Source organism: Colias croceus, chromosome 2, assembly GCF_905220415.1.
Source record: "Colias croceus chromosome 2, ilColCroc2.1".
Taxonomy (NCBI): Eukaryota; Metazoa; Arthropoda; class Insecta; order Lepidoptera; family Pieridae; genus Colias; species Colias croceus.
In genome coordinates, this window is record NC_059538.1 from 9159684 (window position 1) to 9184874 (window position 25191).

General features: G+C 32.5%; 3 protein-coding genes across 3 annotated transcripts; 1 reads left to right on the forward strand and 2 right to left on the reverse strand.

Moving 5' to 3' along the window:
* Positions 1 to 2796: 2796 nt before the first annotated feature.
* On the reverse strand, positions 2797 to 13814 carry LOC123701607 (importin-5). Its single transcript, XM_045649086.1, has 18 exons — positions 13700 to 13814; positions 12998 to 13231; positions 12186 to 12328; positions 11744 to 11945; positions 10279 to 10404; positions 9679 to 9890; positions 9164 to 9395; positions 8592 to 8735; positions 8373 to 8492; positions 7714 to 7909; positions 7456 to 7608; positions 6519 to 6692; positions 6109 to 6413; positions 5866 to 6006; positions 5329 to 5548; positions 4788 to 5088; positions 3898 to 4111; positions 2797 to 3630 (listed from the first exon to the last, which is right to left on the reverse strand). Exons 1-18 carry the CDS (start codon positions 13778 to 13780, stop codon positions 3547 to 3549), a joined length of 3282 nt encoding a protein of 1093 aa, XP_045505042.1. The 5' UTR covers positions 13781 to 13814; the 3' UTR covers positions 2797 to 3546.
* A 2128-nt stretch (positions 13815 to 15942) lies between these two features.
* On the forward strand, positions 15943 to 17086 carry LOC123705650 (mitochondrial import inner membrane translocase subunit TIM14). Its single transcript, XM_045654544.1, has 3 exons — positions 15943 to 16139; positions 16225 to 16464; positions 16883 to 17086. Exons 1-3 carry the CDS (start codon positions 16137 to 16139, stop codon positions 16997 to 16999), a joined length of 360 nt encoding a protein of 119 aa, XP_045510500.1. The 5' UTR covers positions 15943 to 16136; the 3' UTR covers positions 17000 to 17086.
* A 1165-nt stretch (positions 17087 to 18251) lies between these two features.
* Positions 18252 to 25016, reverse strand: LOC123705647 (growth hormone-regulated TBC protein 1-A). Its single transcript, XM_045654538.1, has 6 exons — positions 24863 to 25016; positions 24603 to 24787; positions 24122 to 24388; positions 20175 to 20357; positions 19557 to 19810; positions 18252 to 19264 (listed from the first exon to the last, which is right to left on the reverse strand). Exons 1-6 carry the CDS (start codon positions 24880 to 24882, stop codon positions 19157 to 19159), a joined length of 1017 nt encoding a protein of 338 aa, XP_045510494.1. The 5' UTR covers positions 24883 to 25016; the 3' UTR covers positions 18252 to 19156.
* Between the last annotated feature and the right edge of the window lie 175 nt (positions 25017 to 25191).

A 25191-nucleotide genomic window follows, 5' to 3' on the forward strand; every position in this document is an offset into this window, starting at 1 on the left:
TAATAAAAATAACATAAAAGAAATTAATATAAAACTCACTTAAAACTATGTCCCACTTTTTTTCACGAATGATACTTCACGCACGGTTACCATGAAATAACACCCTAAATAACTAGATATCCAAGCCACAAAAATATTTTTAAGTAGTGGCAACACCGATTTACATGTTGGCCAACCTTTAGAAGAAAAATCGCCATTTTGTTACTGTCAAAGTTAATCGAAAGGTAGTCGGCATTTTTGCTTCGCAACATTTTAATAATTTTGAGTGAGAATTATGCAAGGTAAGAATACAAATTTACTATATTATTTAAATTATGTGTGTAGCTTTAGTGACCTAGTAACAAATCAAACTATGCGGCGTCTTATTACTACAATACTTTGGCGAATAAAGGCTTTTTAGGTTATGTCCAACCATATTTTTATTCACGAATGATACCATGTGTTACTATTGTGTTACGTAACATCCGTGAGCGGCTCTTAGGGGTAGTACTCACTAGAGAATCTAAACTTAAAAATTTACTTTTTTACATAAAGAGAACCCACTTCAAAAACTATCATGTTTCGGAAGTTAGTAACTTTTTTACTATAATAATTCGTATTCGTAATTAATATCATAAGTTGTGAATGATTCTTGCATTTGTAAGTATTATAGAAATACAAAATTTGAGAAATAAAACTTTTTCTTTAATATTTAAATTTGTTTTATTGAGTTTTAAAGTAATTTAATCAAATAATTTAATTACTTAACAATATAAAACAGAAATGTAAAAAAAATCTCCTGCATTATTAGTTGTAATGTACACTAGGCTTAACAAAATCACGTATGTTACTATCAGTCACGTATGTTACGGTGTGTTACGACTTCACGACTGTTATTGTACAATATTAGGCGGCCATACTCTTTACTCGATCATTAATGAGGCCCCACGAGACTATTATGGAAAGAAAATATACAAATTTAATCTATATGCACTAAGAGATAAAGTTGAATTTAAAACGCGATAATGAACCGAATTCCTTACGAGACTATCTTGTAAAGAAATACAAATTTTATCTTCATGACCTAAGTGATAAAGTTGAATTTAGAACGCGATATTGGACCGCACTCCCCACGAGACTATCTTTGAATGAAATACAAATTTAATCTTTATGAACTTAGTGATAGAGTTGAATTTAAAAACTCGTCGCTTATAAGGTCGTAAACTTTTACGACTTACGTGACACAAATTATTTTTGTGAATGTGTGATTGTGTTTCATAGTGTGAGTTACCCTCCCCGCACCAAAATCAGCAGAAAGTTTAGTTAAAACATTTGCCAGCGTACTCCATAATCCATCGATCGATGCAAAAGTTTAATTTGCTGTGTGAAAATATGTGGTGGGGTATACTGCGCATGGGTACTGTCCAAAGTATTAACATTTCCTAGTAATACGCTATACGGTAATACCACAGTTGACAGATATATACTACGTACATACAGTTAGGAAACTAAGCCCCTGCGATGAAATTATGACGTATAGCTATAGGGCTGTTACCTTTTTGATATTTAACCGACTTCAAAAATGGAGGAGGTTATCAATTCGGCCTGTATATTTCTGTTTGCTTTTTTTCACAGTTGATTTTGTGGTAATTTTGAGATTAAAACCCGTTAAAATACAAAAATGGTGTAGCCTAAATATGAATTTTCAAGAAGAAACAATCCGAATTAATACAGCTTGTAAAAGTAAATAAATACGTTTTTATCAGTGCTATATTTCGAAATCTTGTTTTGTTATGGACGCCGAAAAAAAATTAAGAATAAATTAAAATTACATATTATTATACGAGCATAGAACCTCTACCTTCTTGTTTTAGGAAGAAAAAGAAAATAGTTTGACAGGCTTAGTGCTTGACAAAGTGGAGACGCCACGTATCGATAAAAATACAATAATTATAATATCTATCTTTTTCTTCCCTAATATTTACGTAATTATGCACATAAATTTAAACAAGATTTTTTAAGGTTTCAATTTTTTTAGATTTTTGTGCTCTTCTAGATTGCGTAAAAATAGATGCGATCTTTAAACAGAATGGACTCCTAATATTGACTATTTGTAGCTATCATTTTGATAGAAAATAAAAACCTAAAATTAAAACTCATGCATATCTATAGAAATTAAAAAATAGTCTCATTTTAACTTGCAGTCAGATACGGTATTTACAAATATATTTATTGAAAGGGCTACAAACTGAAACAATCGATATTTATTTAATGTGAATTGACATCACTTTAAACTTTTTTCCATACTATCTTATACTATATTCAAAATCTGTGGATGTGTCACCCGCTACTATCGATCCCCTCAATACCCTCGTAAACACGCTTTATGGGGGGGGGGGAGCCATTTCGAAAATTTTGTATGAAGTTTCCTTACTGTATGTATCTGTATATTGTGGTAATACTTTAGTAATACATAGTAAAGTATAATACGTATAGTATTATATTATCTGTGCTCATGCCTCATTGTATGAGTTAGACAAAGGCAATAAATGTAGGCGTGTAATATATTAATAAACTATTCCAGGTTTCATTATGGCTAAATCAATCAAATAGTTGTATTTAGCATTACTTTTTTCTTGTTCATAGTAAATATCAGAAAGGGGGTCTCTATAATGATGGCATAGAATCCATTGATTTACATTCTAGTTAGGTACCAATACAGGTTTATTTTCGCTATAAGGCCATGTTCATTTGTAGTCAAGTCACATGGAAATGAGGGTTCGTTAAATAACTTAATTACAGAAAATAAATTAAAAATTTATAATGTCAATAACTTTTATTTTAGTTAAACAAAGAAATGTATACATAATATAATATTTATTTATTGAATAAAATTGTATCTTATAAACAGAAGTCTCGTCTATTTCGAGAAACAACTACCAAGATCCCAATGCAGCCAAATACATGGCAACCTATAAAAATGGAATGTGACAGCCCAATTTTTTTAATTGTATAAACGCTATGTATTCAATTACATAATAGTAACATTTAATAATATTCTATTTCTTATCGCAATTTAGCAAAATTCTTCATCATTTAAGTCATGTAAGGGGAAAATTCTAGAATTTCTACAATCCATGCAATTCAATTAAAAATTGGACCATCCACATCATGTAACATTTCAAAATATTGACACTAGAAAACATAAATGTTTAGAAACGACAATGACATGGTCGAGGAGACGCTACTTTCAAACAATGGCTGTTATAAATTAGTACAAAATATATCACAGCAATTTTAGCCCAACAGATGTCGAATGAGATCGAAGAAAATATCCATTCAAGGAAAGAAAGGGGGATAACATTCTGATAATGAATAATTTATTATCTAAAGAGAGGGGCACATATAATGTGAATAAAAGTTTAAATAGGTTTTTAGGGTTAATAATTTTAATCATTAACAAGTAGGCAGTCCACAATTGGTTAGTTATATATTGGGCCCTAGTATGGAGCGTGTTTACGGAGCGATGTGCGGGCGGTAATAAATACAAGCAATGAGTTAAGACCACTATGTGGATAGAGCCAGCTTCAAAGCTTCTTGGTGATCGCTGCTCAGTTGCATCAGGCACGAGTTGAACAGTTCAGCGTTGCCCTGTAACATAAAATTAGTTATTAGTTAGTTATGCTTGTAACATATTATTTGCATAAGAAGTAATAAGCAGTTAATTTTGTCAGAGTTGACATAAATTACATATATTATAAAATATAAATCATGTTATAAAGGGGTGGAAATGCTGATAAACTAAATAATTTTGTAAGTAAATATAATATCTCGAATATCTGCAATCAGAGCAGTTCAAACCCGACGCCTGATGAACCACTGCATAATTAAGACGCCATCGGGAACGAAATAGTTTACCTGTATCTGTCTAACGAGCGCGATCATCTGCGCGAACACGGGATTATCGTTCGTCACGGCGTCGCGCAGGAACGCCTCCGCGATGATCGCGATCACCCGCTGCGGAGCGTCGGGCGTGGCCAGCGCCGCGTGCCCGCTGCCCGCCAGCTCGCACAGCAGCGAGTACACGTGCGGCGCCTCTTCAGTGTCCTCCACCACCGGCAGCCATGTGAGCCTGCGGAAATTATTACAATTTAGTGAAAACTAAACATAATGCTTTAATAAGAGTGATCTGAACCTACAAAAGAAGAATATTAAAATCTAGTGGAGACCTAAAACAGTGAATTTTTTTACCAAAAAGTTTATCACTGAAATCATAACTCTTCCATGCCACACTGAGCACACCTTGAAAAGTACATATCTAAATATAATTGGCGCGTATTACGAATTATATAAGATATACACTTCATTATGATTCCAATTTTACTAACTATTCAATAAAATGGATTGCCAGGTCAGCCTGAGTGAGGTTAAAAATTTCAATGGAAGAAATATAAGTAAGCCATATAGTGGGATAGAGTGAATAAGAACAAACATCAAACTATAGAAAGTTCAGTATAAGCTACTCTACTAACTATGAGTAGAGGTTAAAAAATAGAACTGATGAATGAGAAATGATAGAAACTAATCTTTCATGTGCAGACTGGGATAGATAAGAATTGAGTACAAAGGTTATCCAATGGAAGATTGGATATGTGCATTGTGTATCATATATGATAAACAATGAGTCATAACTATCAAATGAAATTAACCTGTTACATTGTATGTGATACATACATTGTATCACTTATTTAAATATTATAGCAATCAGTTCAATTTAATGTGTAATTTTATTGCATCATTGTACTTACCAATGCCTTATAATCTCATCCCTATTGATCTGAGAGTGGTTATACTTGATAATCTTAGTGACAGCAGAGATGGCGTTTTCGGTAGCGTTCAAATTCTCAACAGTGCGGGAGTCGGGTTCGGCTATGAGTGCGGCCAGGAGGGGCACAGCCCTAGCGCAGGCGGGCGCAAACTGGGCGCCGCCGAATTGGGCCAGCACTCCGCAGCCGTAGGCGGCGGCTTGGCGGACTTCGGGTTCGCGTTCACGGAGTCCGTTCAGCATTGGTTCGAGGAATATATCTTGGTATTTCACACAGGCGGGACCTAGGAACAAATTTTTCAATTTTATAATTTTAATATGTACAATAATTTTGTTTCGTTATTATTAAATTTAATAATTGAATATTATAATATTGAAAACACAAGGGAGTATATTCAAATTATTTTATCATTCTTTCACAATTATTTTTAAATTATTTTATTTTCCTAGTAAGGAAAATATTTCCTAGTATATCTGACCAAATGTTAAGAACATGCCTTTAAATGTGCAATATTAGAAATTACCTCCAAATTCGATAACGTCGTCAAAGATGCATATAGCCCACTGCCTGTCTGCATAGGGGCGGCCGGGGGCCAGCAGCTGCACGAGGTGCGGCAGCAGCGTGTCGAGGTGCGGGAAGAACGCCTCGCGATACGCGGACATCAGCGAGTGCAGCACATCCGCCACGCGCGACAGCCCGTACACGTCCTCGTTGTCCTCGTCGGCTAGCTGCTCTTCAACAACCTGAGGATACAAATATTTTTTGTGAGAATAATATTAAAATTTATTTCATTGTAAACTATTTTTGCATCTTATTTCACAACTTATGTTTGATTTTACGCGGGTACTTTACATTTAAAAATTAAATATTTTCACGGATTTTAAATGCGATTTATTCGCGTTTGGAATAAATCGTAGTTCGTAGTTTTGTTTTCTAATAAAATTTCGCTTTTTTTGTCATCTATATTTTATCACATGGGATCAAAAAAACAGGGTGACAGACAGAGTTACGTTAATTTATTACTATAATTACGAAATGATTATTAACAACAGATACTCACTTCGTCGTAGTCTTCGTCAGCACGTTTTTGTCTTCTTTCAGTGGCGCGTTCGAAGTGCTCAGTGAGCAGTTTATTCAAAATGCGCAGTACTTCAGCCATCATTTCATCGGAAAGGCATCCCGCGCCGAGTAACTCTATACACTGTAAAGATATGTATTTTTAGGCAAACTGACACCATTTACGAATAGCAATAATTTAAAGCTAGCACAATAGGTATTAAATAAAATAATCTCACATAACTACCTTAGCAAGGCTGTTCAACAATTCCACTTGGACTTCTTGCTCAGGCTCAGAATCTATGGCCTTCAACAACTCAGGTAGAATGTAGGCCCACATGCCCTGTATGTACTGCGGGCCGCGTATTCTAGCGCACTCCAGCAAGTAGGGGAGTGACTCTGCGGCCGCCATACGCACGTTGTCGTGGAAGTAAAACTTCAACATAGGGATCATGAGACGGACTACATCTTCGGCATATTCGGCGAATGCCTCTTTCAATTCGCGTGCATAACATACCAGCATGTCGCAGGCGGATGCTTTGTCTTCGAGACCTATAAACAAACAATTATTTTAATACCCACGGTTTTCTATTGTTCGACAATCAATTGAAAAAAAAATATAAATATTTACAATTAATGAGTTCAATAATAATTTACCTGCAGTTTTAATGCCAAAGTTCTGTTGTTCACCAAGAGTCACAAAGTGCCAGTCCAAATCTCCTTCAATGGTCTCTAGGTCGTCATTATCTAACAGGGCGACCTCGGGCTTCATAGCGGCGGTACGCATTACTGGCTCCATTACCATTGGTAAGTATTGAGCGAATTTTTTGCCTGCATAGAGAAAATTATTAGATTAAATACAAGAAATAATGAATATTTAACATAAGTCTCTGATTGTAGAAAATAAAATAATCTAAATGAAAATCAAACAATTTTGAGATTAATAAATAAATAAATAAATAAACGTTTATTGTCAACATAACACAAATACACCAGAGCATGAGATTTTACACAATATAAACACACACACACACACATAATATACACACATTAAATTTATCATCCATAAGTAAGTAAGGTACTGGGCATTTTCATGTTGACAAAAGGGACCAACTCAGTATTCGGCACGAATGATAATAAAACCATTCGTGCCACTGATTTTCAGTGGCCCCTAATGACACTTGGAGTTGACAATTACGAAATACAAAAAAAAATAACAATTAAAAAAAAACGAAATTAAAACAAAAACAAAAATTAAACAAATAAAACATGACACTAACAATACTTGCAATTAAAATAGTAACAGAAATGAGAAAAAAAAATACATTAAAACAACCAAATAAAAATAAAAAAGGTCTAAAAACAAACAAAAACTTTTAAAGCGTACAAAAAATAAAATAACAATAAACAAACAGAGCAAAGCATATTAAAATAAACTAACTGAAACTTATATTTTATGAAAATTAAACACAGGAATCTGTATGAAAAAGGAACTAAGGAATTACTTTCAGTGCCACCAAGGCCTTCAAGAAGCTGAGATCAATAAGTTAGTGATAAGAACTAAGAACTAAGATAGTGACTAAGACATATTTACCCATAATTTTGCAAATTCTCGACCAAGCTGAAATTAAGTATGATGTTTGTGGATCATCAGCTGGCAGCTGTTCACCTTCAGTGTGAGTCTTCAACAATAAGTCCATCACTTCAGATGCATCGGCCATGAACTTCTGTTCTCCAACAGCCAGACCTATACAATAAATGTTAGGATTTAATTTTGTTTTATACTAGTAATTTAAAAACTAAATATGAACATCTTGTGTTTTTCTTCTCAAGATTATCATAATAAACTCACCAATCAAACTGACACATTCAATAGTCTTGCCACGCAAAAGCTTCAACTCCTCAGTGGTGGCATTAGCAATGATGTACTTAAGGCACGGCATGAAACGGTCGTAGTACTCCACAAAGTCCTTCTCAACCGTGTCGGCGACCGACGCGATTGTGGTCACGATCTGCTCCAGCACAAGCTTCGTGCCCTTTTCTACCAACTGGAGGAATATAAATAAATAAATAAATACACTTTATTTAGCACCAGATAAAAAAACAGACAATAAAACAAAAATAAAAAGACAATATTACAATGTTATGCCAAAAAGGCGGCCTTATCGCTACTCAGCGATTTCTACCAGGCAACCTATGGGTAGGATTTTGAATTATATTGCTTATTAGAAAATTTGTGATGTTAAAATAATAATTTGTGTGCTATTTGTAATTAAAATTATATTAGTTTAAGGAAGTCTTATCCTTGAAATAGGATTGTATGATATAATGTTTTAAATATTTATGTAAAAATGTATGTCTGTGAACTGAGATCCCTGACTATCTATCAAAGATAGAAACGGAGCAATCGCCACATTTAATCTACCAATGGTATGGAAGTGATCAAATGATGGGACAATATTGACCACAAACGAACATTGGACAGTTTGTATAGATGATATAAATTTTTACCTCTTTGAATTTGGCAGTTAGAATAGCTTCAAGCTTGCCCATGAGAGGACTTAAATATTGAGTGAGGATGGGCTTAGGACAATCTTCACTGAAGTTCACTAGAGCAGCAGCTGCATGTGCCTGTGGACAAAAAGAAACATTATGAGTACAAAACATAGTTCATAATTTTTATTTGAAAGAAAAAATAAATAAATTCGAAATTGAAAATTCTACACATACCTGTACTCTGGGGTTAGCATTATCGTCAAGTAACATCAAAAGACCAGGCACAACCTTGTCGTGGAATTTCTTCTCAAAAACGGGCGCAAAATCTGTTGACATTTGCCCGACAGCATTGCAAGCGGCGTAACGAACGCGAGGGTGCTGTAACAAAAATATTCTTTATATTTTTCATTCACATTAATATCATGCATGAATTCATATAAAAGCAATGAAAAGGCAAAAATCTAGGTCAAATGACCTAGATTTTTGCCTCTGAATCTGCCTCTGATCTTTACTATAAATATACTAAAGATAAAAAGGCATTGTCTACACAATAATGAAGTGGTTTGGATTCTCTGTGAAATCATTTTGTAAAAGCTTTCTACTGAAGTAGGTCAGTCTTTCTAATGAAGCTAGCTTGCTAATTAAGTGAGAAGTACTGGTATTGTTTGATGACAGCCCTTTTAGACTTGTGAAGTCAATTCAAGTTTAATTTTATAGGAATTCAAAAATAAATTCGAAATTCTAAAAGGTTTTTGTTGCACATTTCATATCAAAAAAATAAATATACAAAAAATAAAAAAACTTACAGGATCAGCAAGGTAATTGAGTACAGCAGACACAACTTGGTCGAGCATCTGCTCCATCTGCTTGTGGCAGCCCTCCCCGGCCGAGGACACGGCCATCAGAGCCGCGTGGCGTCGCTTCCAGTCCTCAGAGCTCAACATCTGGGGAACCTGCCCTACAATGAGTCCCAACATTATCTTGCCTCCCAGCCCACAGCACAAACGGTCCAATGCAGATTCTGCTGCTACATAATTCCTGGAAGAGACAATTATTTTATCACCACATTTTTTATTTAAAATAAATTAAACAAATGCTTGAAACTAAGTTATAATGTTATCGAGGGACTGACATCCAAAGTTATAAATGCTAAGAATGTTAATTATCTCGATGTTTTGATCTTGTAAAATTTGTAATGGCGACATCATAAAATGTAACCGAGGCAAACAAATTTTACTGATGAATGTAATATATTTTACAACATTAGCATCAATACAACATGATACATTTATGAGTATTTCAGATAAAAATGAATACATACTGTTCATTGTCATCATCAGCGACATCGTCTTGCACTGCCCATTCAGGTTCATCATCAAGCTCGCACATCATCTCCAACACAAGAGGTGTTAACATTCGTACTGCATTTGGAACTGTCTTGCGGACCATAGCTGGAGCCGTCTCGCACAGTGTAACTAGTGTTTCTAGGGCGAGTTGACGCCAATTGTCTTCGGCATTTGAATCGCCGACAACCTAAGGTCATAAAGATTTTGTAGTTTACATAATAATTGTATAGTATGTAATTAATAATATTTAATCTTTGACTTCAATAAGTTTTATTAATTAATGATAATTAGTATTTTTCTTGTAGAGAGAAACGGACTCGAAAATTATTGCATCTTGTCTTGCTGATCTTCATAAATGGACTGAATTGTTATTTAATGATTACATTATAAATTTATAATAAAAAAAATTGTGTCACGAGGCAGGATTCGAGCCCGCGTCTTTCGCCGAAATTTATATTTATAAAGCATTTGAATGCTATAAAAGTTAATAACGAAATTGATGTTAACATTATTTATTATCTGAATTTCAAACACTATCATGACATATCACAAGATAGCTAAGAATAAAAAATTACCTTGATGCAAACTTGGAAAATAGCCTCAATTTGAGGCCTCAGGAATTTAGGAGCAGTTTCCGCAAGTTCAATTAGAACCTTCAGTGCGGCATCATCGTCAGCTTTTTCAATTGATTGTACAACAACCTGTTAATAAATATTGGAAATTAGTTATCGGTTTTATTATTTCTATTATTTTATAATTTGAATAAAAAACATTAAATACATTTAGTAATGTTTTGTGTATAATAATTAATTAGTATTTAATTTGTCTTGAGGGCTACTATAGGTCTACCAGAATCTGATGGCATATTTATATTTAAGAAATAAAAGATTTTCATATGGCAATTTTATTTGACAACTATCAAAATGGTTGTCAAATTATTTGTCTTCTTTGCAATTCTTGAATAATTTTTAGGATTTTGTCTAAAAAATCTTCGAAGATGTCGAAAAAGCCGCTGCGATCACAAGCAAGAGGTGTTGTTTATAATGTGTATAGAAAAACATTCGATGAAGAAGGATCAAACACATCACAATTTTCAATTTTGAATATTTTATTGGTAAATTGGACTTACCCGTTTTGATACTTAAAATTAAAAATATTATAAGTAGGTAACTAACTACTTATAATATTGTTTTTTGATTACAATATAATTTTATGAAAACTTATTACAGGAGTTTCCAATACGGCTATACGTCAAGTCCAAGCTGTCCAAGTCAATTTTATAATTATTTGTGTATCTGTTAATACTTACGAAAATAAACATAGTTTTATTTTATTTTATTGTTATTTTATTTTATAAAAAAAAATATTAGCATTAGGTATCTGCATTATCATTACATCCATATTTTTACATGGCTTAATGATAATGAATATACAAATATAGGTATGTGTAAATAATAATAATATGTATTACATAGATAAAAGTAATATGTATATTATACATGTAAGTAGTACCTACAAAATATTAAGTGGATATCTCATTATTTGGTACAGTATTGTTCACTTATGTAATGTGACTTATGATGTTGAGGACAAAATAAAAAATAAGCAGTATCAAGATCGGTCAGTCCATTTTCCCTAGGGTTGCACACTCAAAATTTTGATTTCCCCAATTGCCATCAGATTCTGGTTTACCTATATCAAACTCCATCCTATTGTTAGGTTGGTGTTAGCGAAATCCTCTATTTAATATTGCACACCTTGGCAGTAATACATTTCATGAGGAAATATACACGTAGGAGTATGTGTGCCAATTTAAATGGTTTAATTAAACATTCAGTTCAATGTAGGATTAAAAATTGTTACAATAAACTCATTAACAAATGAGGTTAAGAATGTAAATGTAAAATGATATCTAATCAGATGATTTAAAAGTGAAAAAAGTTTAATGAATGAAGCAGGTATATTCAAGAAATTAATCTAATACACTTGATATATAGACATACCATAATGGTTAATTGTGGTATTTATTAAACAACTGACCTGCATAAATGGTAAAAGTAGATCACTGAAATGCTTTTGAATTGCTGGTTCCTTGTCATGGAGTAAAATGAAAGCACCCACTGCCTTAACAGCTTGCATCCGCAATGCTTCAGATTCTGAAGTCTGCAATGCTGACAGGAGCATCCTCTTGATCACATCTAAGTTCTCATTTTGCCTGTTACCGAAAACTCCAGGCACAGAACTAGAGATAAAATAAAATTGAAAAATGAGATACTTGTGCAAAATTTAAATATTTGAGTTGCAATGCTAGATGCTAGTTCTATGACCTTGATATTTTCTCGTAATATTTATTAAAACATTATTGGTTGAGTAATAAGTAATATAAGTAATAACTTCTCATTGATTAAATAATATGGAAAAAAAATTCTTACTTTTTCTTTACTCAAATTAATTGTTTGAAGATAGAAGAGAAGATACTCACGTAAACATTCTAATTCCAGCTTCTTTGATGTTGGCATCTTGTGCATTTGCACAATTGAACATAAACTGAAGAAATTCTGGCCACTGATTTACTCCATCATCATCTAGGTGATTTCTGGCCAATTCTGACACCACATCACAAATCTGTGGATATTATACTTAATTACCAATTTATACAAAATAGTTAGTTACTGCTTTTTTAATAAATAGATCAACAAAATAAACCTTTTAAATAGTACCACACCCTTTATCACAAGTCTTTTTTAAGACATGAATCATAATGTAGATTTAGCCCAATGAACATCAACAGACATGAGGTGATTACTCATCTAAAATTAGGCATGGAATTTATAGGGTGTTGAATTGAATGTAATACAAACAATGCTTAATTTACAAATTATTATTTGGAGATTTATAAATGTGGTTCTGCTTTAATATTTTTATCAGAATTGTTCAGTTTAAACTATTCAATTCAAATTATTATTAATGAAACTACTTTTATAAACTGGAGCTCCAGTAAATCAATGCAAAAATAAAGTGATTATTGTTTTAACAAGATATACTCCACAATAAGCTGCTTAAAGTTATTCCTAACAGTCTACACATGTAACTTTATTTAAGCTAGCACAACATGAACCTTTTTGTTCTCGCCTAGATATAATTCCTTCTTTTTATAATTTATAAATTAGGTACAGAAAATAATATTTTACTCAAGATGCGGAAATTTTTCTATATAATTAAAATGCGCAAGTTACGCGGGAAAAATGACGTCTGATAAAAGACGCCTAGGTATCACATGTGAGAACGACTTACCTTCCGTCGCAATTGCTGGGAGACATCCATTTGGAGTGTAATGAGCAATTGTTCTCGGAGCATTGCCTGTTGTTCAAATGGCAATTTAGGGAAGAATTCGAAGAACTCAGCGCTGAGAAGTCTTCGTAATAGAACTGCGGCTGTTTGGCGCCCCTCTTCACCGAGATCGGCATTTTGTATAGCACCAACTAAGTGTACCACTTTTGTTTCTGTCGGAATATTATTGTAGGCTTCCTTGGAAAGTTGAGAAAAAAATTAATATCTTTGGCGTGCATGAAAAATTAATATTTCCTAGATGTAACGATCTTTCTTAGACGATGTAAAGTTAAATAAAAGAAAGTCATCCTTTGTTACAATACGCGCTCGTTAAATTCGACGCATTTATTATAGGTACATATTTAAATAGAAGCATGTTCGATGACACTTAACCGTCTATCGCTAACATCTAATGGACTAATTTCGTAAATGCACACTCAGCATTCAGAATAAACTGTGTTAAGGTCAAATATATTTTTATTTTTGCGCGAAATATATTGTTTATCTATAAGACAAATCTATTACACATAAAATTAGCACTAGAGATCCTCCATGACCACGTTTTGACACGAGGCCGTACCTAACTAGTTTTTCAACAATTCTCTCAAATCACATTTCCTAGCTATCAATTTTCAGTAAAATATATATTTTAATTAATTTACTTACTTCTGCCTGTGTTCGCACGTCATTATCTGTAGATAATAAAGTAATTAGTAAATTATAAAACTGCGCCTGATCTCCTGCCATGTTGAACCTCTACGAAAAGGCCCAGTTTTTTTTCATAAAATTTTACCCGGCAACCAAAGTATTATTTTGTTGCCAGTTATATTTTACCGGTTTTATTATAAAATCGGTTTTTATAAAAAAAAGACAAAAGCAATTTATCTGTATTAAGTACTTAGATTAATGAAATAATATTATACTGTCTATATGTTTATTTAAAAAAAAAGACGTGTGGCACTCGGGGACTGCCGCGGTAAAGCCTTTGCACGCTATGCCTTCAAGCCACACCTCCGTTCCCGTCCCCGTGGGGAGCGTAAGGTTTTTTCGTTACAGAATTTCTGGATTCGGACCCCGCGCTCAAGGCCCGCGATACAAGCTATGCAATAGCTTAAAAATACTATGTATAATAGTATCACAGCTGGAGTTTGCTAATAAGATATGCTTATTTCTTGTTTCAACCCGGTTTTAGGCCCCGTTTCCACCTGCAAGTAAACTTCTGCGAGAACTGTCCGACAGTCTGTCTGACAGCAGCTTGCATGTGTAAACTATGTTGCAAGTTCTGTCGCGACAGTTTGTCAAGCGCTTCTTGCGAGAAGTTGCGAAAGCATGTGTAAACATGACTGCGTCTACTCGCGACAGATCTCGCAGCTTATCGGTCTAGTTCCGTTTATCTCGCAGCAAGCTGCAAGTATCGCCCGCACGGCTTTTGATTTTTGTTTATTTGAAATTAATGAGTCGTGAATGTGAAGAATGAAGAAACTATAAAGTCAATAGGATTATATGAGGTCTTAAGATGGAATAATGTGATTATTTTTTGAAAATGAAATGAAAATGAAATGAAATGAAAATTTATTTGTTGAATTGTGGTTACAAAGTTTTTATAATAAATTTCATGTCCGCACAATTCACCAACAAATTTGAATACAATATATTTATATTATGCTTATCTAATTTTATAATTTAACTAAGTTATTACATAATATTTAAACAATATATTATTTACATTAGTTCATTAGATCATTTTACATTAAATAGTACACATTATAAATTATAGTATACGATTTATTTCACAAAATAGAATAGAAAAATTGTGACAGTAATTCCTATCCCGTCACTCGCAAGATCGTGTGTAAACACCTCCGCGATAAGTTGCGATAGTATGATCCGCGAGCTTCTCGCACGACATTTATTGCAGCAATAAATTGCAGGATATGTAAACGACATTGCAAGTAACTCATGCAAGACTTCCGCGAGTTTACTTGCAGGTGGAAACGGGGCCTTAGTACATTCAATATTAAATCATATTTGTATTGTCTTAGATTCCACTTGCAAGAAAACTTCCGCGAGAAATGTCCGACAGTCTGTCTGACAGCAACTTGCAAGTCTACTTGCAGGTGGAAACGTGGAATTAGACTTGCAAGTTGCTGTTGGACAGACTGTCGGACATTTCTCGCGGAAGTTTTCTTGCAGGTGGACAGGCGGCCTTAGATTAATAATTAGTGTTCTGCACATAGAGGAAGGATGTATAACTGGGTATTCATTATCACTTGATTATCACGAATAAATGGTTGTCAAAGACTATCATAAACATGGAGCTCCATTAAAAAGAGAAGATCTTCAGTTTTTTCATTTAACAAATATGTAACTTATTAGATATTTTAGTAATACCTATTAAAACGAGCCAAGTGCGAGTCGGTGTCGGCCTCGGCCCTCGCGTTTGATTTGGTTTAGAAATTTCATTTTAATACAACTACAATGGACCGTAGACCTGAGTATTATAATTTATATACTTATTTCATCCCGATACATCTATGCATTCCTGAAATAAAGGAGCAAAACACAGACAGACGAACAACGATATTAGATGGGTTTCTTCCACAGTTTCTTCTTCATCTTTTTTTGTCTACGGGTTATTACCTTTTGTGATTTCTGAATGAAAGGGGTCTGACCCTCATAGTAAAACAAATATTAAAAGATCTCGTAGAGGACAATTTTAGTATAAGGAATAAATGAACGAAATCACAGAACGAAATGGATATACCTTCGCCACGGGACTGCTTTTCTGGCGAAAATTACGTTACGAATATTATTTACTGTACTATAATCTGTACTATTGTACTGTAATCTGTGGTTTTAAAAACTGAATGACAGTCGGCACTGCACTCAGCACTGTATGTCAAAATTTGCCCTTGTCATGTGTCAACAATGAATAATGTGTCAAAGATAACCTAATCACAGTGTTATGAAATTTATTGAGCAGTTCTTCATTCTTCTAACCGCTTAAAAGTAATGCAATAAACTGAAACCATATAACATTTGAAATGTGCTAACAAAACATGCAATTTTTTGAATAAAAAATATAAAAAAAGAACTCTAAACAATGGTAGGTTAAGCTTCTGTATATTGTGGATGTTCTTACTGAATGAGAAATTATTGTGACATCAACATTGTTTTAATTTGGCTTTTAGGCAAGTTCAATGATACTCGCTGGTCTTGGGATGGCAGCAGTTGGTTTCGCTGGTCGCTATTTGATGAAGCAAATGCCCAATGCGTCAATGAAATTCGCTGAAGCTGTTAAAAACTTACCCAAGTTTGATGCTGAAAGTCTAGCGAATTCGAAATATTATAAGGGTGGTTTTGAACCCAAGATGACGAAAAGAGAAGCAGCTTTAATTTTGGGTGTGAGTCCTACGGCTAACAAAACTAAGGTATGGATCAAAGCATTTCAATCACATCTTCAGAACGAATTAGATATGGAAATTATTTCATTATTTTACAGAACAGTGCATCTGTAAGAAGTTATATTCTTAAAAAAAAGAAGTCATATTTTGTGTTATTGCAAACTGTAAGTGCCTTTTCACACGTACCGTAGCCGGCGCCGGATACCCGGTTTCAATAGATTATGCCGGTACATGTGAAAGCTATGTACCATGCCCATACACTTCACCACCGGGTATCCGGCGCCGGCTACCCGACAACCGGTACGTGTGAAAAGGCACTAACAATAATACAATTAATACTGTAAAGTAATATTACACTTCATAGTTTTTTTAATGTTTACCAATCAATTTTCAGCTGTTGAGTAATGTTTGATTGAAATAAATATGAATTATTTTTAATTTACAGATAAGGGAAGCCCACAGACGCATTATGCTTCTAAATCATCCAGATAAAGGAGGCTCCCCTTTAATAGCGGCTAAAATAAATGAAGCTAAGGACATCTTGGAAAGTGGAAAATCATGAATTTGTTAGTGAAAAATAATTATGGTTTTAGTTATTTTAAATAGATAATATTACCTGTTAGTTAATAAATGTGATATGTTATATGCAGTTTTGCTTCTGAATATGATTATGATCAAAAGTAAAAAAAAAAAAAAACAGCTAACAACACCGTGTGACCAGTTTATGCGCCCAACAATAGAAATAAACTAAAATACATCCATACATTGTCAGCCATTTTTTTACTGAATTTAGTCATACATTTATGATGTGATGAAGAATATGCATTGTTTATGTTTATTCTAATTACAAATTAGTTGTAACATTACTGCAACTGGTTTCCTCTGCAAAATGTTACATTAAAAATATGTAAGGTCTTTGTATCAAATATGAATATTTTATAGTTTTTTTTTTAATCTTGGCAGTAATTTGATTACTATTATTTAACATAACATGAAGTATGACCACATTAGAGTACGGAAAATCTATCATTAATAAATACATAGAAAACATTTCATTCCTTTATTATCTATAGAACCTCCAACATAATGTTACGGCACGGCATAAAATATATTAAAGAGATTTGATAGATAATTATGAGAAAGCATGACACACCATAGACAACTACATAATATAAGCATTATACAAATATTAGTTTCAAAAATTATTATTATACATAAATATAATTATTAATTATATAAAATTATGTTCAAGAGTATTCACAATAAATAACAAATTTAAAGGAACGATACCATTTATTAGCTCAATGTATGTATTGTAGAGAACAAAAAAAATTGTATCACTAATAAAATATAAAAGGCTACTTTCTAGCTCTCTTACATTAAAATTTAAATGTCTTTTACACATACAACCACTACACATTTATTATAATTGCATTAATTAAATAATTTATTTTTTAAAAATATAACAGTACCGTTACTTGTATACGTAGTATATTATTATTAGTCTGTGCCGTTACGGACTTTTATATATGTACTAACCAATGAAAATTTTCCATAGAAGCAGGATAATATGCCTAATAAAAAAAAGATATGTCATTTATTATTGTCACTTATTAATTTTAATTGGTGGCGAATTTTTATGTTCGATAATACTAAGCCTCATTAATAAACTTAACTGTATCCATTTCCTTTGTAAATAATTAGGCTAGTTGCAGAGCTTGACCGACCGTCAGTGCGGACGTCAGTCGCGCTTGTAATATGTATGGAAATTCATAAAACCGTTCATAGCTAGACCGACCATACGCACGCGTGTTGTCATGCGCATTTAGTGTCATAGTCATACAATAATTGTTGATGCGTATCGCCAGGACCGACGGTACGCACTGACGGTCGGTCAAGCACTGCAACCAGCCTAAGTAATTACTTACACAAAGCTATAACAAAATCATCAAAAGATGAACAATGCACCAAAAATAAAGACTACAAAAAATTATACAATACTTTATGACTAAAACTATTCTTGTTATGATAGAAATAATAATTTCATAACAAATACTTGTAAAAATATTATCTCACTCAAATAATTATAAAAATAAATTATTATTATTATAAACTTATCACTACACTCATTAAATTACAAATTAATGCAATAACATCTCACGCTAATTCAAAATAAGCATTTTTTCTTAGTTGTACTATTTATTACCTATAGAGAATAATAAACAAGAGCAATCATAGATGTTATTCCCTGATTCATAAGAGATAGCAACCTATAATATTAATGCATAAAGAAAAAAAAATTTTTTTCATTTTTTTGTAAATGAGTCATGATCTTGCATGAATAAATTTTGAATCAAGGATGGACAAATAGGACTAGGTAGTTAACTTTTGTACAAAACTATAAATTTTGCAACTATTTATAATGTCATGTAAAATTGTTCATAACAAAAATTTACAAATACTTTGTTCATGAATCACTTTGTAGTTTCGATTTATTATTTTAAAATATTCCATTTTTAAATTTATGCATGTATTTTTATACAAGACATATAGTTTATATTTAAAATTGCTAATACTATAAAACTTTATTTTTATTTTTTAGCAACTTATTTTAAACATAGATATATTTCGAACGATTGAACTTTAAGTAGTGAATAAGTAGAACATCATTGGTAATCCATTAAAAGGTGAGATCAGAATTGTATAATTTTTAAATGATTCACCGCGGTGGTTCTTTCTGCTGCTGCTCTCGGCGTTGTTTGGCGAAGCGGGCGCGCAACTTGATAATCGTCGTGTTTGATAGTGTTCCAGGTACTTTGAATATAGACTGAAAATAAATTCAAATAATATATTAACTTCTGCTCATATAAGAAATATTTATGGTTCTTAGACATAATATGCAATTTAAAATGTTGCAGATATTAAATCGCAAAGCTAATTGATTTTTTGTCTTGTACTATTTGACTGAACCATGTTTATGATATGTTCGATACATGAGTTTCGACACATGAATTTATAGCAGAATAAATTTAATTGCATTGTTTATTAATAAATGGTCTATTGTGTAAATATCATAAAATTATGAACTAAATAGTAAAAGTGATATCTCTGAAAAGTACCTGCATAAATTCATGACAGTGTAAAGCACTGGCATTCTTCACAATAGCTTTAAAGCATTCCGCCAGTGACGTGAAGTCATTGCATGCCATGATTGCATCTCTGTTTGTTTTTATTAATGTAATGCACACTCTAAATAAAATTTTAGAGCCCTCATAAAACAAACAATCCCAAATCCTTAATACTGTCTCTATTGGCAGGACCTCAGCGAATAGACATACAAACCATTTTGTGGTTATAACTGCCCAGGGTAAACCTAAAATTGTAATAGACTTTTAGACAAGTATTAGAAAAGAAGCATTAAAAGTTCATAGCTTTGTTTATACATGAATAATTATTGTAACTAAATATGCTATTTTTATTACTTAGTACTTAAGTACTTAAAAATTAATTTTAATCTGATAAAATCTTTTTAATGATACATATATGCATATATTTAATTTCTTATCAAAAATAATTATGGCAGTTATATGATTTACACTCAGTCAATTATTATTTATAATATAAAAAAAATATATACTACAACCAAGTATTGATAAATAAAAACAATCTAGTTGATAAAAATAAAGCATCAAGAGTCGAGACACTACTGATAACATAAGTGCATCAATTATCAATACCTAAGTTTATCACATGCTGGTGAACATCAGGTACCTTTGATTTTACCAACTCAGATAAAACCTCAATGTCAACTATGAGGCCATCCATAGTCTTGGTATAGTAATCAGGAAGTATTTTTTCCACCAGCACTTTTAGAAGCCAGAATGAGGTTTCTTCACTTTTTGTTGCCAATAATAATAGACCTAGAAATCAAAGAAACACAATAAGATTAACTATCATAAAGCTACTTAGAATTGTAAATAGTTCATTATTAGTTCTTTGTGTGCGTCAGGATTGCTCCGCCAAGTTATCAAATCAGAAAATGGTTTCAGCCAAAAGTTTGTCAATATTTGTCAAAATCGAAAGAAACAAACCCCGTATTTGTCAAAGCAGAAATAAAGAAGTTATAAGCGTTTTAAGTTGGCCGCGCAATCCTGACGTCAAGGACTGCGCGGCCACGGAGATCTCAGCAACTACTTGGGATAGAGAAATAATTCCTTTTGTCAACTCAAGTCTGTATTTGTCAAGATTTGTCGAAAAATGAATCAAAGCTCTATATCAATATTATAATTAAATATTCGCCTTGAAAGTCATGGCCGCGCAGTCCTTGATTTGCTATTTTGTTTTTAGTATTTTTTTTATTAAAATTGAAGACTTCATATAGTATAGGAGTTAAAAGGAGAAAGGTCTTAATTTGTCGAAACTGACAAAAGCTTTAAAATACGAATAAAGTGTAATTAAACAGACGAAATCAATTTAAAACACAAAACTCGTGGCCGCGCAGTCCTGACGTTACTTTAAACCATGATATCTCAATAACTATAGTAGCTAGGATTTTGCTGTAGACGTCCATATAATCCTTATATTAACCCCATTAAAATGACATATCCTTTTACCCTCAACACTGTTTGGGACGCGAGTAATCTCAAGAATTATGTTACCCCATACAATGTTCTAGTAGAGTGACCATAATGTCGATTTGTTTTTAATCTTTGTCAAACTGGCTATGACAGCACAGTTCAAGGGAATTCTGTTCTGTTAGTCAAAAACTTAAATAAAATACTAAATAAGACGAAATAAAAAACTTGTTTAATATTTGAATATTTTTATTCATTGCACAAATATAAAGATTTCAAAAATCAACAAAATCATTATTCTTCAACTTTAAATGTTTTTCATCGGCTCTTACACCTCTACTAAAACATAAGTTAAAAAATGGATATATACAGAATCGTTTGTACCTACTCTCTTCTAATTTACTCTTGTTATCGTCGTAACAAAGCATTCCGCTATTTCTTATAATATGACACTTATAATGCCCTATTGTTCCAAGTATTGGAGGAACATATTCTACGGCACCTAATAATTTATAAATGTTTTGTTTAATTATTATACTTTTAGGTACCTCATGTAAAAACACCATTTGCGTGCCATTTAAATCGAATGTAACAATTTTTGACAAGGTATAATGAAATAGAACTACTTCATTGCATTTTCTGATTTGCTTGTTTTCCCAATCATGAATAATAATAGAATCTTCCAAGTTACTGATGGTGAAAATATTAATTATATCTAAATTTAACGGTATAAACACATGTTTTCTTCTTGATGGGGTAGAATTTATGCATGCACTATTTGAACAGTTACTTACAGAAGAAGCACTAAAAATAATATCATTTAAGACGTGCTCATAAATAAATGCAGCGTTACATTCACAATCATAATGATTGTTTTTGAAATGTATCGAAGCAATTCTTATTCTTAATTTGTTTGCTTCTTCACTGTTATTATCAGAGTTACAGAGGATTTGTAAAAACGCTTTTATATCCCTATTTCTGCAATTATTGTCAAATAAATCGCGTATGCATGAATACTCTTTAAATCCGTGGGCCAATAAAAAAAATACGGAATCAAATGCACAAGTGTTTGTTAATTTAATATTTTTTTCAGATATATCTTGTACAGTAAAATTACTATTTTTTAAAAACATTATATTTACAGGTTTATTTGCAGAATCATCTTTAGGAACACCTTCGCCTCTCCAGTTTTCAACATACGTAGGAATTACTGAGAATACCGAATCATTTAAAAACGTTTTGGTTACACTAGGTTTTTCTTTTTTGCAGCATTTGTTTTCAAATGGTAACATTTTTCGCTTCCTAGTCTTACCTCGTTTTCTTTTAATGTTTTTCTCCTTTTTGTCTACAATGTCGGCGAAATTATTTAAACAATTTAAAGCAATTTTTATTTCACCTAATAAATAATCATAATGCATATTTAAATATTCATCAATGTTATATTTCTTCGACCTTGTTGTGAATAACAAATTTTTCATAGTTTTAAAATAGCTCTCTAGAGCTGAAGATGTTGGTACTTTGTTTTGTGATTTATATAATGGGCACATAATATTACTCCAGAGGGGTAACTTTAGGAGTAACCGTTTGAGCATTGTTATTAAATGAGGCATGTAGAAAGAGTTTTGTGATTCTGACGAACTTTTTGTTTTATCTAGGCTTTTTTCCCTCTCAACAATTTCATCAAACCATGAGAGCAAACCGTCATCATCGTCGAGGATTATGTTTTCGTGAATATTTTCCTTCTCATCGGTGTCTTCATTAGGTTCCGTATATGTAGTATTACCTAAGGTGCAACTTATTTTCTGAATATAAACAGAAACAGGGTTTTCTGGGTTATCGTATTCGGTTAAAATTGAAAGAATAAAGTAAAGTTGAAGAATAATGATTTTGTTGATTTTTGAAATCTTTATATTTGTGCAATGAATAAAAATATTCAAATATTAAACAAGTTTTTTATTTCGTCTTATTTAGTATTTTATTTAAGTTTTTAACTAACAGAACAGAATGCCCTTGAACTGTGCTGTCATAGCCAGTTTGACAAAGATTAAAAACAAATCGACTCACTCCGAATCGGTCACTCTACTAGAACATTGTATGGGGTAACATAATTCTTGAGATTACTCGCGTCCCAAACAGTGTTGAGGGTAAAAGGATATGTCATTTTAATGGGGTTAATATAAGGATTATATGGACGTCTACAGCAAAATCCTAGCTACTATAGTTATTGAGATATCATGGTTTAAAGTAACGTCAGGACTGCGCGGCCACGAGTTTTGTGTTTTAAATTGATTTCGTCTGTTTAATTACACTTTAGTCGTATTTTAAAGCTTTTGTCAGTTTCGACAAATTAAGACCTTTCTCCTTTTAACTCCTATACTATATGAAGTCTTCAATTTTAATAAAAAAAATACTAAAAACAAAATAGCAAATCAAGGACTGCGCGGCCATGACTTTCAAGGCGAATATTTAATTATAATATTGATATAGAGCTTTGATTCATTTTTCGACAAATCTTGACAAATACAGACTTGAGTTGACAAAAGGAATTATTTCTCTATCCCAAGTAGTTGCTGAGATCTCCGTGGCCGCGCAGTCCTTGACGTCAGGATTGCGCGGCCAACTTAAAACGCTTATAACTTCTTTATTTCTGCTTTGACAAATACGGGGTTTGTTTCTTTCGATTTTGACAAATATTGACAAACTTTTGGCTGAAACCATTTTCTGATTTGATAACTTGGCGGAGCAATCCTGACGCACACTAGTTCTTTTAGTGTAACCTTCATACAAATCATGATCTACAGACAATTAGCAATTATTAATCAATCATATCATGCAAACGGAAACTTGAAAGTCAAGCATAATTTACAATTTAATCATTGTGTATCAATTAGTAATGGTGTTAAGTGAATTATTTGAATTGTGTCTTATAATTTCTAATCATTGCAGTATTTATAAAATGATGAATGAATGAGTTTGGTGGTAAAGTTATTTGTTTAATCTTAACCCATTGAGCCCCGAGCGGTCCGATCTGACCACGACACAATAGATTTTCTATTGTGTCTGTGATTCCGGGGGCTAAGTTATTAATGAAAAATTGTAAGGAAACATACCAGCTATATAGTTCAATCCTTGGCAGTATCCAACAACTCTATTGTTATGGGCATAAGCAATCAGTACATGAAACAAATGTGTCTGATGGTTGGCTTCTTTTGTAAAGTAAATATTATCAGGAAATGTCCGAGGTAAGTCAGTTTTCACAAGATCTACGAGTTCCTTTTCAAATGGCTGATCCAATATCTTGTGGTACAGGTCTGGAGACTGCTCCCTCATTTTATCAGCTTCTGAGATTGCCATCCATACTGATGGACGATGCTCACCTGGCAGTTTAAATATTTAAATTATGTATAAGTAACAATTTTCTAAATATAAAAACAAACAATAAATTTTAGTTAATGTTATAAAATAATTGAGAAATTTATTATATACGTATATAAATTATAATAAATTTCTCAATTATTTCTCATATATATATAAATTAGTGCAATCAAAAACAATGCATCGAATAAGTTTGGTATACATAAAGGTACTTACTCGGAATCCCTTTACGCACGTATCTTTTAACTGTGTTCGTGCGTTTGACCGACTTTCCTTCGCCAAGCAATATGGACCATTTTTGCGCTCTCGACGCCAATACCTTTAGGTATACAGACATAAAATCTTCATAGCTTGCATAATCAAAATCTTCGTGTCGTTCAAAACCATATTCATCAATTGCACTGAAACATGAAAATAAAATTATATTTTTTACTTGGTTCATGGTAATTAATTATTAATGAAGACCTATAACATACCTGAAATTAGACTGAGCCATATTGATATATGTACTTAAATTACAAATTAAATAGAAGCTGCATAATTTGTTCTGTGATCAAATAAAATGCGCTAAAATAAAAGTTACGCCCCCAAATTCATCGCCGTACACTATATAAATTTTCATGAATGAAAACCAAAGAGTATAATGTATAATGAAAACCAAATAACCCACATGACAATAAATCAAAGTCTTTCTGACATTTGTCACTGTCAAACCAGTTTAAAGATTATAAACGTGCATAGATTGAATGAATTTTGTGCACAACATTACGAGACATTACCTAAATAGCGCTTAAAATTCTTACTG